The sequence below is a fragment of the Urocampus carinirostris genome, chromosome 9 (genome assembly GCF_059441175.1).
Source record: "Urocampus carinirostris isolate Australia breed hairy pipefish chromosome 9, RoL_Ucar_1.0, whole genome shotgun sequence".
NCBI classification, from domain to species: Eukaryota; Metazoa; Chordata; class Actinopteri; order Syngnathiformes; family Syngnathidae; genus Urocampus; species Urocampus carinirostris.
The window spans coordinates 37,591,706-37,609,368 of NC_142357.1; the positions used below are offsets into that span (position 1 = coordinate 37,591,706).

A 17,663-nucleotide genomic window follows, 5' to 3' on the forward strand; every position below is an offset into this window, starting at 1 on the left:
GCTCAGGATTATTAGCATTTATCCTCCACGATAGAATATATTCAGATTTTCTATGGAAATAGTTGCAAAAGCTGGTCAATTCTCCTCTCTACCTCTTCATAATGTGCACAAGGCACTGGAGAGCCCAGCAATAACCAGTTGCATGGTTCAGGGTGATTTGATTGCACGGCTGTTAAAAAGTTTTCATCTTTTAATCATTGCAACTAATGAGTACGGCTAAGATAATGGGACTTCATAAGAATGAGTGATATATATATAAGCCAATGCATGCGTGATTTAAAATTTTGGCGCAAACTTATGTTTTGTAGTGACGCATTTTCACATAATGAACACACTTGTCACCATATCAGTCTCAAGAAGGAGGATTTTATCATACGTATCAGTCTCTTCATTGGTTACAGATATTGGTAATTACTAGTACTAAATCAGATGTGGTATTTTTTTTTTTAAGAGAGACAAACGAAATATTCTTTGCATTATGTAAAAAAACAAGTGAGGTCTGCTCTAGAGGATTTGATTTTGGAACTTATCCTGTATAAAACATAGCAACTGAAATGCCACGTTTTCACAAAGATATATTAGTTTATTTATTGCATTTTACTGTAGAAATGATCCTGCAGAAATGTACCTGCTTACTTTAGAACTGACCAATAGCTTCATCAATTGACTAAACTGAATGTCCCTCCATCCAGCTACGTGACACCAAATCATCTGATCTAAAGCAAACTCTGCTCCACTTTCTGGTTGATGTGTGCATGGAGCAGTATCCAGAAGTCATGAGCTTTGCTGACGAGCTCATCCACATTGAGAAAGCCAGCAGAGGTATACTGAGCACTTCTTCAAACAAAGAGCAAACAATCATATACTTTAAAATCACAATCTCACATTTCTTTGTCTTGTTTTCTTTTTATAGTTTCTGCTGAGACACTTCAAAAGAATGTCGAAATGATGGGTCGTCAAATCAAGAACCTGGAAAAGGACATTGAAACCTTCCCTCCTCCACAAAGCGACAAGGATTTATTTGTGGAAAAGATGTCCATATCCTTTTTAGCTACCACATTGTACAAATTCATGTGTTGAAGTATCTCCTTCGATTTTTAAAGTATCCTAAAAAAGTTACAGAAATGTATTCCTTAACCGAATTGGTTCACAGTTTTGTAAGCAGTGCCCGTGAACAATATGAAAAGCTAGATCTTATGCATCAAAATATGGAGAAGCAGTATACTGAACTGGGAGGTTATTTTGTCTTTGACCCGAGAAAAATGTCAGTGGAAGAGTTCTTTGGGGACCTCAACAACTTTAAGAATATGTTCAAGGTATTTCCTAATTTAGTTCACTGGACAAAGATACAAAATACTGAAGCATACAATAGAACACACTTTCTGTCATGTAGGATAATGTTTCCCTTTTTTATTGTCCTTCCATTAGCAAGCAGTGAAGGATAATCAAAAGAGGAAGGAGGCAGAAGAAAAGATTAGGAAGGCCAAGCTTGCTCGGGAGAAGGCTGAGAGAGAAAAAGAGGAAAAACTCAAAAGGAATCAGATCCTGGACATCAACACAGGTAAAATGTTCTGCCTTTTATTGTTGTTTCCTTCTTACTCCAGTTGGGGGCAGTCAGAGTCCATACATCAGCGCTCTGCTGTGCGTGTGTGTCCTCATAATTTAGACCAGAGATGATCCAACATAAATAACCAGCTTTAAAAAGTATAAATATCTTTATTCAGAAATACATTTCAGGAAGTATATAGGCAAGAAACTGCCGGACTAGGTTTTAACTTATTTGGCAAATAAATGTGCTGCTTTCACACGCATAAAATCACACTATTTGCACGGAGAGCAAAATATTTATCTAATATTCGTTTCAATACTCAGGTCATTTGGACAGAAAAAAAAACGTTTTAGCAGACTGTGTTCATTCTTTTTTTTTTTTTTTTTTGTAAACCTACTTCAACTGCATTTCTTCTCGCTGACCCCGATTTTGCATGTTGAAATTTTAGATTCATCTTAAATGTTACTATTGTGGTTTTTTTTTCTTATCAGTCTGTTTTTTGGACAACTGCTTTACAGAAGCATACAGTCAACATTAATTATATGTCAAACACAGTTATCTATCCCCATACCAGTAGAGTAAAATTGGCCTAAAATCCCAATCCCAATCCTAGACCTAACCAAAGTATATTGAATGCTGTTCAGTTTTGGACACTTTTGAAAGTTTTTCCCAAATTTAGATAATCACTGCAAGTGTTACTAACATTTATGAATCTGAGTTGGAAAACACAGAAATAGGTTTTTATTCTCACCCGAGTTTTTTTGGCAATCGTATGAGCTAAATCCAAGGAGACGTTATAGGTGAACTATGCCGGCTTTATAGTTTTGGGGTATTTTGTTTCAGAACGATCGTGATGTTTTTTGAAATGGTCATTATATCGTGAATCCCAAGAGTTTAAGTTTTCCAATGATATGCGGCATGACATATTTCAGTGACTAGTGACATCGTGAAGACAAGTCTTTGTTGACTAGTCAAGTCATGCTTATTTATATAGCTCTTTATCACAAAAAGTCTCAGAGCTGTACAGAATACTACAAAAATATTGCAGAAATACTACACAACACAAAACATACTATTTCCGTAATACTGTACCAAGTGTTTGAATTCCACGATGTAAGCTACATTTTACTAAGTCTGACAACCTGCCAGCGGGCCCTAGGAGCATTAAGGGGTTGAAACAATGAAAAGTAAAGGAGACATAGCCAAAAAAGCCTTAAAAATTTAATAAAAAAAAAAAAAACATAATAAATATATATATATATATATATATATATATATATATATATATATATTCACCATTACAGGAGCAGACACGGGCAAGTACTTTACAAAGAAAAATACCCTGTACATTGAAATAAATAGGCAATGTTTATTCACACATACAATTTTTCTTAAATTCAGTCTACAAATGAAAACAATAAAGTCAGAATGAGGAATTGATATATACATGTATGTATATTACAAATATATAGCTAGAAAAGGGTTTATAACACCTTCATTTGAGCATTTGTGCATGTTTGTCCATGTGAGATGATTTACATACAGGTGGCGGATTTTAGTATCTGAAGTGACCCAACCCGCCTGTTTTGAATTCAACCAAACACACCTGCTCCTTGTAATGTATTTGTTTATGACCCTGATGGCGATGACACATTTGCACATCCCTTTCTCCTTGTTTCCACTATCTCTATCTGCATAGCATCCAAGTTGTTGATTAAACCCTGCAAGGTCATGCAGTAACTTTGACTTTGCTCTGACTGTGTGAGCCAGGCTGTAGCAAAGCTCATTAGTGATGCACCACACACTCACACACAAAGGCACACACTTTTTTTATCATTGATTCCGATATCATGGCATTTGCTTTTAGTTATCCAGTGGTTATTTTACTAAAAGAGGTCAATATCCACAGTGCTTTGACCTGGATTTTATCACATGCTCTGGGAAAAAAAACAGTGCGCTCTCATCTGCTCAGAAGTGAATTGCCCTAGTCTTACCCATAGGTGTCAGTAGAGTCTGAAAACTATGTTGGAAGGCTTGAGAGGAAAGGGCGTATCTATGTGTGACCACCCCACCCACTGATGCTGGTACGGGAACAGCCACTTGGAGTGCTCATGCTCCACGCAAGAACTTGAGTGAGCAAGATGGGGGAGGGTACGGAAAAGCAGAGATTGCAGCAGCTGCTCTGCTGCAGCTTACGAGCGCGCACACACATATCACACACACAGGCACACACATTTGGCTTAATGTAGTGGTTTAGAAAAAAAATAGGTTAAAGAGAACAGGACGAAAACGCGGGCTGACCAGGGACTTTTATTGAGGGGGAAAAAATCAGCGCTGGTTCGAGGCAGGCATTCATAAGGTGGCAGTCAGAATTGTGAATGAGGCATCATCTGTATACATGATGTTTTAATTTTTTTTCACTAACTTTTACAGTGTGAGTAAATTGCCACCAGGGGTGCCATTGCTCCGTGTATAAGAGGCGTGTGTGAGTCAATTAGATTTAGAGAAAACTTAAGTCGTCTAAGGCAGTGGACCCAGTTCATTGTCTGACAACATTTTAATGGCCTGGCCTGATGGCAGCATTAGATATATGAATAGATTGTAATTATCATAACAACATTAATTATAATAATAATAATGAGTTAAATTCACGGTGTAGTCGTGTGGGACATTTAAATGTCCTTGTAACATCAAAATGGAAACTACTGACTGACCAGCTAGACTGGTTTCATTGGATCAAGGTTGACTTTTGGCTTTTCTCATCAAAATTAATCAAATAGCAAATTAAAATAAAAACAAGAAAAAGTGAAGGGGAGATGTCAAGGTAAACATGAAAGTGAAATGTCATGTTTAAACAGGATTATGCTTATCTAGATTTGATATACATGGTTATTTATTTTATGTGATGATGTAATATGTTAGTCAAAATCCCTTGTTATAAAAATCTGATTACCGTATTTTTCGCACTATAAGGCGCACCGTGTTAGAAGGCGCACCTTCAATGAATGATATATTTTAAAACTTTTTCCATGCATAAGGCGCACCGCATTATAAGGCGCTACAGTAGAGGCTGTAGTTAAGTTATGCAACCATTAGATGGTGCCGCGCTAAAGGGAATGTCAACAAAACAGTCAGATAGGTCAGTCAAACTTTATTAATAGATAACAAACAAGCTTTCTACAACTCTATTCACTCCCAAAATGAATAAACAGCTGTTTTATTATTGTCTCTGAGGTAAAGCATTTTCGTGACACATCTTTAACATCTTTGAACAACAGCAAGGCATAACATTTTACTTTTCCTCCATTTAGTCAACACGCAAAAAAACGTCTGATACTGTTATGGTAAATTAAACGTTAGTGCAATCACAATACAGTGACACTCGTAATGTGCAAAAACAATAACAAGTGCAAAACAATAACAATAAAGCAATAACATAATAACTGTAAAATTTAAAACTTAAACACACAAAAGAAAAACATAAAGCTCACTCTATCAGCTCCTCATCTACGAATTCCTCGAATTCTTCTTCTGCAGTGTTTGAATTGAGTTCCCGTGCCAGCACTGTTGCCTTCATTCAAATAGTGATTGTACTGACACTTCTACTTGCTGCTCTTTGTTCAACAACCCACTGTTCAAGTGTGTCCTCTGTGGCCATCTCGCTTTATTGCCACGGAAATTTTGTTTAGTCTTCTTTAAGATGGCGGCGTACCAAGATGGCGGCGCCCTCTACGGCTGCGGCTGGATCTGCTCCCAACAGTTTCTCACATTCTAGTCAAAAACCCCAATCTTCGACTCAGTTTATGAGGGCGAACAAAGACAACTCTAACTGTAGATTAATATACGATCGCAGTTTTTTGCTGGATATGCGAACATCCAGAAATCCAGCGCAAATTTCGACGATCACTCTGGAGTGTTTACTTAGCCTCGGAGTGCTACGTCAACAGAACGCTGCGGCCGACAAAGCAGCGAGTAAAAGTGGCAAGCGGAAGCGCTGTGACCGGGGAAGGAAACGAGGTTGTCGGGCCGGGCTAACGGCTCGGATGAAGGCTAAACCCTTCAAAACGCCTCTACCATCCATTTTCCTATCCAACGTCCGCTCCCTGGACAACAAACTGGACCATTTACAAGTGGAATTTACATCGAACCGCGAATTGACGAACTGTTGTGCTTTAATTCTGACGGAGACATGGCTAAACTCATCTATCCCGAATGACGCTGTTAGCATTGTGGGGCTAACTGCTTTCCGCGCTGATAGAAGCGGCGAGCTCACCGGCAAAAGCAAGGGGGGCGGTCTATGCATTTATACCAACAACAACTGGTGTAAAAATGCGAAGATAATATCGAAACACTGCTCACGAGACATTGAACTTTTGACGGTGATCTGCAGACCATTCTACCTACCGAGGGAGTTTAGCGCGACCATCATTACTGCCGTGTACGTGCCCCCCAGCGCTAATACGAAGGAGGCAATGGACGTTCTCTACCGAACTGTGAGTGAACTGCAGCATGCTTACTCCGAGTGCATTTTTATTGCGGCTGGGGACTTTAACCAGGCCAATATGAAAACAGTTCTCCCGCATTTCCATCAGCATGTAAACTTTGCTACAAGAGGTAGGAACACATTAGACCTGGCCTACACAAACATCAAAGGTGCATATAAAGCAGCCCCCCGCCCCCATCTTGGCTCATCAGATCACCTTTCTATTATGCTAATTCCAGCATACAAGCCCCTGCTGACCAGAGAAAAACCTACAGTGAAGCAGGTGAGGGTGTGGTCTGAGGGGGCAATGGAGGCACTACAGGACTGCTTTGATTGCACTGATTGGGACATGTTTAAATCGGCTGCCACTTACAACAACAAAATAAATATAGATGAGTACGCCATTTCTGTGTCAGCCTACATCAGGAAATGCGCAGAAGACGTCAGCAATAACAAAACTATATGCACCCGTGCCAATCAGAAGCCCTGGATGACTGCTGAAATACGAAAACAACTAAAAGTACGGAACCTTGCCTTTAGATCTGGTGACAAGGAGGCGCTGTTATCAGCGAGGGCTAACCTGAACCGGGCTATCAGACTAGCAAAGCGAACGCACAGTCAAAAAATCCAGGAACGTTTCCTCAGCACAACCAACACCAGGGATATGTGGAAAGGCATTCAGGCCATCACCAGTTACAAGTCAACCACCGCCCCAGTGCAGAACACTAGCATGGACTTTCTGAATGACCTCAACAAATTCTTTGGAAGGTTCGAGGCACAAAACGGCACCCCTGCAGCGAAAGCGGTTCCAAATCAGGACGAAAGAGCACTCCACCTGGACTCATCTGACGTGAGGAAGACCCTGAGAAGGGTCAACACAAGGAAGGCTCCAGGCCCGGACAACATTCCGGGGCGGGTACTTAGGGAGTGCGCCGATCAGCTGGCTTGTGTACTAACAGACATTTTCAACACCTCGCTAGACCAAGCCAAAGTACCATCATGCTTCAAATTTGCCAACATCATCCCAGTGCCAAAGAAACCCCAGATCTTATCACTCAACGATTACCGGCCCGTTGCACTGACTCCTATCATAATGAAGTGCTTTGAGAGACTGGTTAAAGAGCACATCACCTCCAGTCTCCCCTCCTCATTCGACCCCTTTCAGTTTGCCTACAGGACAAACCGCTCCACCAGGGATGCCATCTCCTCTGCGCTTCACCTGAGCCTGACACATCTAGAGGAGAAGAACACCCATGTGCGGATGCTGTTCCTGGACTTCAGTTCAGCATTCAACACCATCATCCCACAACATCTGGTAGACAAGATGAGACTCCTGGGTTTCAACACCCCCCTGCGGAACTGGCTGCTGGACTTCCTCTGTGACAGACCCCAATCAGTGCGGATAGGTCAGAACAGTTCAGATGTCATCTACCTCAGCACGGGCTCCCCCCAAGGCTGCGTCCTAAGCCCCTTGCTGTTCACCTTGATGACACACGACTGCGTCCCTAGGTCCGCCACAAACCACATCGTGAAGTATGCTGACGACACAACAGTGGTGGGCCTCATCAGGGATGACAACGACCTGGCCTACAGAGAGGAGGTGGAGCAGTTGGTGGGCTGGTGCAGGGACAACAGCCTGGTCCTGAATGTCGACAAAACTAAAGAGATCATTGTCGACTTTAGGAAAAACCAGCCCAACCATGCCCCACTTTGCATCAACAACAAGGCTGTGGAGGTTGTCAGCAGTATCAAGTTCCTAGGGGTGCACATTACAAACAAACTCACCTGGTCCGTAAACACTGCATCACTGGTGAAGAGGGCACAGCAGCGCCTGTACTTCCTGCGGAGGATGAGGAGAGCCCACCTGCCCCCACCCTCCCTCATTACATTCTGCAGGGGCACCATAGAGAGTATCCTGACCAGCTGTATCTCTGTGTGGTGTGGAGGCTGCAGCGCTACCGACTGGGGTAGTGTGAGGAGGGTAACGAGGACAGCAGAGAAAATAATCGGGACTACACTTCCCTCCATTCAGGACATTGGCCAGAAGCACTGCCTATCCCATGCAAAAAACATTACCGGGGACCCCTCTCACCCCCATCATGGACTGTTCACTCTGCTAGCCTCTGGGAAGAGGTACTGCAGTGTGCGGTGCAGGACCACCAGGCTCCGCAATAGTCTAGTCCCCCTGGCCATTAGACTGTTAAATGGTCAATCTAACATATAGTTAACTTAAATCTAAACGGCTGCTAATCTGACTTTTGCACTACTGGCAGTTTTTTTTATAGCTTGCCACTCCTTGCACATTGCTCTCTGCACTATTGTAATTACAGCGTTATTGTTACAGTGTTAATGTTACTGTGTACCTGACTTGTTAACCTGACTGCCCATATTGCACATCTGGTTAGCTACTCTTCTTGCACTATCGGCACTATGGTAAAATACTACACGTAGCCAAAATACAATACAACATTATTTATATCTGTACATTCAAGGAAACTGTGGGGGTCAGATGCATCGACATTTCGTTCTGTATACACGTGTACTAGAATGACAATAAAGTAGATCTGAATCTGAATCTGAATCTTTACTTGGCGCAGCTCATCCTCATGCTTCCTCCACTTCCGCACCATCGATTCATTAATGTTAAACTCTCTTGCTGCTGCTCTATTTCCGTGTTCTACTGCGTGACTGATCGCCTTGAGTTTAAACTCTGCGTTGTAAGCGTGTCTCTTAATAGGAGCCATTTCAGGGTCTTTATACAAACGCACAAATAAAAGAGAACCGTTGTTTGATATTTCCCAGTATGCACAGCGCACTTCTTCTTCTACGCGAAAAATGGAGTCGGTGGCTGCTTACCGTAAGTTGCGAGACCTGTCGCGACTCAATATTGATCCACATATAAGGCGCACCGGATTATAAGGCGCATAGTCAGCTTTAAAAAAAAAAAAAAAAAAAAAAAAAAAAAGATTTTAGGTGCGCCTTATAGTGTGGAAAATACGGTACATGACTAGAATAATGTGTAGTCTTTTGGTTGTCAAGGGGACAGAACCAAGGTAAGCTCCTTTTTCTGTCTGCCCCTTTTTTCCTTTTGTTCTGTCAATTGTTTATCAAAGCTGTTGATTCAACATTTATTGTAACCTTGTATATGATGATCAGTCGGGGAAAAATGTGAATCATAATCAACACACTAAAATCACATTTCATTTTCCAAACCACTTATCCTAACGTGGGTTCGCGGGGTGTGTAGCCCTTCCTTGCCATGTTTTTGGAGGAAACCTGCCTACCCAAGGACATTGGAAGAACACTCAATACCACACAAGGAGGCCGTTAGCTTGAATTGAACCAGAGACCTCTGAACTGTGAAGCGGACGTTTTAATAACAACACTGTATGGTTGCTACCGTAACGTTTCACGCAAAACGTCACATTGAGTCGCATGCCAAGTTATTAAAAATACAAAGTTAGCAAATGTACTTACCCTGCAATAAAGCTTGTTAGTGTTATCAATATTCGTGCCAAGTTCTTGACTTCAAGACCCCTTAATCCTCCAACCTGTTGCTAAACGTTTGCCATAACAGCAAGTTGTTGTTTTTTTACAATCTTTCTAGCGTGACGTAATTGACCATTCCAAAGCTGATTGCTCATAAGCGTAAACGTTTGGTTCGATTCATCTTTCACAGTATTTTCCGAGGGTGGGAATTCTTGTTTCCAACGTGACAGTTGCACCGCCCGACAAGCAACCATGCCCCTTCGTGAAAATAACATTAATTTCAATTAGAACTCTTCACCTCAAAGCCCCGGTTCAAGTTCAGTCTAATGTGTACTATTTTAATTTTTTTTATGCTGCCCGGTACCTTATTACCCACAGCCCAGTACCGGTCGGCGGCTCAGTGGTCTATGGCTATTTCACAAATGATTATATCTTGTGTTCTAAGTTGCCTCAAACAGCCATTTAGGCGCTTATTTTATTTTTATAACTTTACTCTCAGATCTGAAATTCTATTATTGTAAAAGCATGCGCAAGTCATTGGATTTTATAGGATTGCATGTGTGTCTCATAATTAGCCTTTTGTTGACACTTGACAAAGCAAACAAAAGTTTTTATTCAGTGACACAAAAAGTCTTAACAGTTTTGCTCAAGGCTAAGTACTCTGTTGGCATTCTGACGATACACACTTACATTGGCAGTTTAAAGCCACCCTGTGTTTAGTGTAAGCAAATGTGCGTCCCCTCAGAGGAGCAAAAACAGTCAACATCAAAATAAAGCATCTGTGTAGTTTCCTAATTTGATCACCGAGCGGTGTGTGTGAGCTGTGGAAAAATATCTCTATCTGAAAAAAACCCTGCAAACCATCTGCTGCATGGCTTATTGCAAGATGTGTGCGTGAGAGGTCTGTGCGTGCCTTTACTCGTGCACGCTACAACTGTGGGGGGATTGGCTGATGGCGACATAAACCTTTAACCCCACCGCCTTCGTTTCCAGACCCCTCTCGTCCTATTCAGAAATAATTAAAACCATCTGGCTGGCTGCAGAGTTATGCTACTACATCCTGTGGCACGCAGTTTCCCTGCTGAGTCTACTGTAAAAAAATAAATAAATTAAACTGTCTCTCACACATAGTTTATTTAAACCACGCAAAAGGTGTTGGGTTTTGCATCAGCAATGCACTTAAAGAGCAATTACTTTCACGATAATAAAATCCAGATAAGGTCATAGCTTCCATGTCTATTTCTATCATATATCAGGCTGTCAAAACTGCAATTATTATATAAAGCAGTGGTGACTGTCTAGCAGCTCAACTAGGTCAGTAGCTATCTGGGTCATTGAGGCAAATCTTCCAATATTTCAAAACAAACGCCCACCATCTCACATGGGCCAAGAAAAAAAATCAATGGCATTAAATTAATGTATGAGGGGAAATGATTAACATGTCTTATTTTATACATTGCTCATGTGATGATTTTTGTGTGTGTCTGTGTGTGCGTGTTTTCAGAGGGTGATGAAACTGGCATCATGGATGGCCTCTTGGAGGCACTGCAGTCCGGTGCTGCTTTCAGGAGAAAGAGAGGCCCCCGTCAAGCAGGTGCGATTCATTGTCACTTAGTTTATTATGGGTTTTCATGCTAACCAACCTTTCTCAAACCATCTTAAATTTGTCACATTACCTTTTTATTGTTTTTATCAGTGTGCACAAAGTTGAACAATCGAATAATCAAAATTACATGATTTATTTTAATTGACCTTAAACAAGATAATCCACATTTTGAATGTGAATTCCTGTAAAAGTTCATGCATTGAAAACTAGACAATGTACCACTATATATACATATATATATTACTTGTATTGTTTTATTTTTTTAACTTCAATTAGTAATAGTGATGTTTATATGTCTTGTAATATCAATTTGTATCCCCCCTTTTTATTTTGTGTTGAACTCTGATCTTTATATACCCAAAATATATCCAATAACAACCACAGCCATATTTGATTTATTATTGGTCTTCATGAATATTACATGAAATGAGTGCAGTAGCTTTTTCTCACTGAAGTCCATCATTATTGGGCAGGCACGATAAAGTTTTTCTTCCTACCAATACCCTGTTCATTTATCAGTAATAACTGTAATGACAACAAATTGTTACAAGCACTTTAACACTGACATGTAAATATTGCAGAAGGTGCATATTATTATTGATGTTTTCATGCAAAACAATGGTCACTTTCTAAAATTATCATGTGCTCTAATTCGAAATGTCTCACATGCCTTGACTAAGAAAATGTACTACTCATTCTTATCAATTGGCATTATCTAAGCTGTAAACATTAGTAGATATAATACCCAAAAATAAATATAAGAATGCTGATGCATCTACATCAGGCAAATGAAACATTTGACCATTTACGGCTGGACGGGTTTCTTAAAATGGCGCACGTGAAGCAGATTTATGGCAGCAATGCTTTGCTAAAGGAGGTCAAAACATTTAAATATTTACACTTTATGTCTAGTACAGAAAAGTAATGCGACTCATTATGGCCAAGCTCTCTGGTGGCCCGCACCCTTTTCAGAGAGGTAGAATATAGATGTGACTGAGTTGTGCTTCCACTGCGTCAAGTGAATAATTATCTGGTCTTTTTTCTCTATTGTGCATCTTAATCATTATCATAACATTCAATATAATACATGTCCAGTAAATGAGGAAACTACATACTTAGCTGTAGATTGTAAAGAGTACAACATGAAATGTGAGCAAGATGGGGGAGGGTACGGAAAAGCAGAGATTGCAGCAGCTGCTCTGCTGCAGCTTACGAGCGCGCACACACATATCACACACACAGGCACACACATTTGGCTTAATGTAGTGGTTTAGAAAAAAAATAGGTTAAAGAGAACAGGACGAAAACGCGGGCTGACCAGGGACTTTTATTGAGGGGGAAAAAATCAGCGCTGGTTCGAGGCAGGCATTCATAAGGTGGCAGTCAGAATTGTGAATGAGGCATCATCTGTATACATGATGTTTTAATTTTTTTTCACTAACTTTTACAGTGTGAGTAAATTGCCACCAGGGGTGCCATTGCTCCGTGTATAAGAGGCGTGTGTGAGTCAATTAGATTTAGAGAAAACTTAAGTCGTCTAAGGCAGTGGACCCAGTTCATTGTCTGACAACATTTTAATGGCCTGGCCTGATGGCAGCATTAGATATATGAATAGATTGTAATTATCATAACAACATTAATTATAATAATAATAATGAGTTAAATTCACGGTGTAGTCGTGTGGGACATTTAAATGTCCTTGTAACATCAAAATGGAAACTACTGACTGACCAGCTAGACTGGTTTCATTGGATCAAGGTTGACTTTTGGCTTTTCTCATCAAAATTAATCAAATAGCAAATTAAAATAAAAACAAGAAAAAGTGAAGGGGAGATGTCAAGGTAAACATGAAAGTGAAATGTCATGTTTAAACAGGATTATGCTTATCTAGATTTGATATACATGGTTATTTATTTTATGTGATGATGTAATATGTTAGTCAAAATCCCTTGTTATAAAAATCTGATTACCGTATTTTTCGCACTATAAGGCGCACCGTGTTAGAAGGCGCACCTTCAATGAATGATATATTTTAAAACTTTTTCCATGCATAAGGCGCACCGCATTATAAGGCGCTACAGTAGAGGCTGTAGTTAAGTTATGCAACCATTAGATGGTGCCGCGCTAAAGGGAATGTCAACAAAACAGTCAGATAGGTCAGTCAAACTTTATTAATAGATAACAAACAAGCTTTCTACAACTCTATTCACTCCCAAAATGAATAAACAGCTGTTTTATTATTGTCTCTGAGGTAAAGCATTTTCGTGACACATCTTTAACATCTTTGAACAACAGCAAGGCATAACATTTTACTTTTCCTCCATTTAGTCAACACGCAAAAAAACGTCTGATACTGTTATGGTAAATTAAACGTTAGTGCAATCACAATACAGTGACACTCGTAATGTGCAAAAACAATAACAAGTGCAAAACAATAACAATAAAGCAATAACATAATAACTGTAAAATTTAAAACTTAAACACACAAAAGAAAAACATAAAGCTCACTCTATCAGCTCCTCATCTACGAATTCCTCGAATTCTTCTTCTGCAGTGTTTGAATTGAGTTCCCGTGCCAGCACTGTTGCCTTCATTCAAATAGTGATTGTACTGACACTTCTACTTGCTGCTCTTTGTTCAACAACCCACTGTTCAAGTGTGTCCTCTGTGGCCATCTCGCTTTATTGCCACGGAAATTTTGTTTAGTCTTCTTTAAGATGGCGGCGTACCAAGATGGCGGCGCCCTCTACGGCTGCGGCTGGATCTGCTCCCAACAGTTTCTCACATTCTAGTCAAAAACCCCAATCTTCGACTCAGTTTATGAGGGCGAACAAAGACAACTCTAACTGTAGATTAATATACGATCGCAGTTTTTTGCTGGATATGCGAACATCCAGAAATCCAGCGCAAATTTCGACGATCACTCTGGAGTGTTTACTTAGCCTCGGAGTGCTACGTCAACAGAACGCTGCGGCCGACAAAGCAGCGAGTAAAAGTGGCAAGCGGAAGCGCTGTGACCGGGGAAGGAAACGAGGTTGTCGGGCCGGGCTAACGGCTCGGATGAAGGCTAAACCCTTCAAAACGCCTCTACCATCCATTTTCCTATCCAACGTCCGCTCCCTGGACAACAAACTGGACCATTTACAAGTGGAATTTACATCGAACCGCGAATTGACGAACTGTTGTGCTTTAATTCTGACGGAGACATGGCTAAACTCATCTATCCCGAATGACGCTGTTAGCATTGTGGGGCTAACTGCTTTCCGCGCTGATAGAAGCGGCGAGCTCACCGGCAAAAGCAAGGGGGGCGGTCTATGCATTTATACCAACAACAACTGGTGTAAAAATGCGAAGATAATATCGAAACACTGCTCACGAGACATTGAACTTTTGACGGTGATCTGCAGACCATTCTACCTACCGAGGGAGTTTAGCGCGACCATCATTACTGCCGTGTACGTGCCCCCCAGCGCTAATACGAAGGAGGCAATGGACGTTCTCTACCGAACTGTGAGTGAACTGCAGCATGCTTACTCCGAGTGCATTTTTATTGCGGCTGGGGACTTTAACCAGGCCAATATGAAAACAGTTCTCCCGCATTTCCATCAGCATGTAAACTTTGCTACAAGAGGTAGGAACACATTAGACCTGGCCTACACAAACATCAAAGGTGCATATAAAGCAGCCCCCCGCCCCCATCTTGGCTCATCAGATCACCTTTCTATTATGCTAATTCCAGCATACAAGCCCCTGCTGACCAGAGAAAAACCTACAGTGAAGCAGGTGAGGGTGTGGTCTGAGGGGGCAATGGAGGCACTACAGGACTGCTTTGATTGCACTGATTGGGACATGTTTAAATCGGCTGCCACTTACAACAACAAAATAAATATAGATGAGTACGCCATTTCTGTGTCAGCCTACATCAGGAAATGCGCAGAAGACGTCAGCAATAACAAAACTATATGCACCCGTGCCAATCAGAAGCCCTGGATGACTGCTGAAATACGAAAACAACTAAAAGTACGGAACCTTGCCTTTAGATCTGGTGACAAGGAGGCGCTGTTATCAGCGAGGGCTAACCTGAACCGGGCTATCAGACTAGCAAAGCGAACGCACAGTCAAAAAATCCAGGAACGTTTCCTCAGCACAACCAACACCAGGGATATGTGGAAAGGCATTCAGGCCATCACCAGTTACAAGTCAACCACCGCCCCAGTGCAGAACACTAGCATGGACTTTCTGAATGACCTCAACAAATTCTTTGGAAGGTTCGAGGCACAAAACGGCACCCCTGCAGCGAAAGCGGTTCCAAATCAGGACGAAAGAGCACTCCACCTGGACTCATCTGACGTGAGGAAGACCCTGAGAAGGGTCAACACAAGGAAGGCTCCAGGCCCGGACAACATTCCGGGGCGGGTACTTAGGGAGTGCGCCGATCAGCTGGCTTGTGTACTAACAGACATTTTCAACACCTCGCTAGACCAAGCCAAAGTACCATCATGCTTCAAATTTGCCAACATCATCCCAGTGCCAAAGAAACCCCAGATCTTATCACTCAACGATTACCGGCCCGTTGCACTGACTCCTATCATAATGAAGTGCTTTGAGAGACTGGTTAAAGAGCACATCACCTCCAGTCTCCCCTCCTCATTCGACCCCTTTCAGTTTGCCTACAGGACAAACCGCTCCACCAGGGATGCCATCTCCTCTGCGCTTCACCTGAGCCTGACACATCTAGAGGAGAAGAACACCCATGTGCGGATGCTGTTCCTGGACTTCAGTTCAGCATTCAACACCATCATCCCACAACATCTGGTAGACAAGATGAGACTCCTGGGTTTCAACACCCCCCTGCGGAACTGGCTGCTGGACTTCCTCTGTGACAGACCCCAATCAGTGCGGATAGGTCAGAACAGTTCAGATGTCATCTACCTCAGCACGGGCTCCCCCCAAGGCTGCGTCCTAAGCCCCTTGCTGTTCACCTTGATGACACACGACTGCGTCCCTAGGTCCGCCACAAACCACATCGTGAAGTATGCTGACGACACAACAGTGGTGGGCCTCATCAGGGATGACAACGACCTGGCCTACAGAGAGGAGGTGGAGCAGTTGGTGGGCTGGTGCAGGGACAACAGCCTGGTCCTGAATGTCGACAAAACTAAAGAGATCATTGTCGACTTTAGGAAAAACCAGCCCAACCATGCCCCACTTTGCATCAACAACAAGGCTGTGGAGGTTGTCAGCAGTATCAAGTTCCTAGGGGTGCACATTACAAACAAACTCACCTGGTCCGTAAACACTGCATCACTGGTGAAGAGGGCACAGCAGCGCCTGTACTTCCTGCGGAGGATGAGGAGAGCCCACCTGCCCCCACCCTCCCTCATTACATTCTGCAGGGGCACCATAGAGAGTATCCTGACCAGCTGTATCTCTGTGTGGTGTGGAGGCTGCAGCGCTACCGACTGGGGTAGTGTGAGGAGGGTAACGAGGACAGCAGAGAAAATAATCGGGACTACACTTCCCTCCATTCAGGACATTGGCCAGAAGCACTGCCTATCCCATGCAAAAAACATTACCGGGGACCCCTCTCACCCCCATCATGGACTGTTCACTCTGCTAGCCTCTGGGAAGAGGTACTGCAGTGTGCGGTGCAGGACCACCAGGCTCCGCAATAGTCTAGTCCCCCTGGCCATTAGACTGTTAAATGGTCAATCTAACATATAGTTAACTTAAATCTAAACGGCTGCTAATCTGACTTTTGCACTACTGGCAGTTTTTTTTATAGCTTGCCACTCCTTGCACATTGCTCTCTGCACTATTGTAATTACAGCGTTATTGTTACAGTGTTAATGTTACTGTGTACCTGACTTGTTAACCTGACTGCCCATATTGCACATCTGGTTAGCTACTCTTCTTGCACTATCGGCACTATGGTAAAATACTACACGTAGCCAAAATACAATACAACATTATTTATATCTGTACATTCAAGGAAACTGTGGGGGTCAGATGCATCGACATTTCGTTCTGTATACACGTGTACTAGAATGACAATAAAGTAGATCTGAATCTGAATCTGAATCTTTACTTGGCGCAGCTCATCCTCATGCTTCCTCCACTTCCGCACCATCGATTCATTAATGTTAAACTCTCTTGCTGCTGCTCTATTTCCGTGTTCTACTGCGTGACTGATCGCCTTGAGTTTAAACTCTGCGTTGTAAGCGTGTCTCTTAATAGGAGCCATTTCAGGGTCTTTATACAAACGCACAAATAAAAGAGAACCGTTGTTTGATATTTCCCAGTATGCACAGCGCACTTCTTCTTCTACGCGAAAAATGGAGTCGGTGGCTGCTTACCGTAAGTTGCGAGACCTGTCGCGACTCAATATTGATCCACATATAAGGCGCACCGGATTATAAGGCGCATAGTCAGCTTTAAAAAAAAAAAAAAAAAAAAAAAAAAAAAGATTTTAGGTGCGCCTTATAGTGTGGAAAATACGGTACATGACTAGAATAATGTGTAGTCTTTTGGTTGTC

General features: G+C 42.0%; 1 protein-coding gene across 1 annotated transcript in view; it reads left to right on the top strand.

Annotated features, from left to right (window-relative positions):
• The window catches only part of diaph1 (diaphanous related formin 1), a 125,721-nt gene that overhangs the window by 93,820 nt on the left and 14,238 nt on the right, over positions 1–17,663 (top strand). Inside the window, exons 23-27 of the mRNA XM_088343679.1 lie at positions 693–822; positions 914–1,037; positions 1,151–1,316; positions 1,429–1,561; positions 11,026–11,115. Of these exons, the coding sequence (XP_088199805.1) occupies positions 693–822; positions 914–1,037; positions 1,151–1,316; positions 1,429–1,561; positions 11,026–11,115 (643 nt within the window). The remainder of the gene's footprint in view (positions 1–692; positions 823–913; positions 1,038–1,150; positions 1,317–1,428; positions 1,562–11,025; positions 11,116–17,663) is intronic.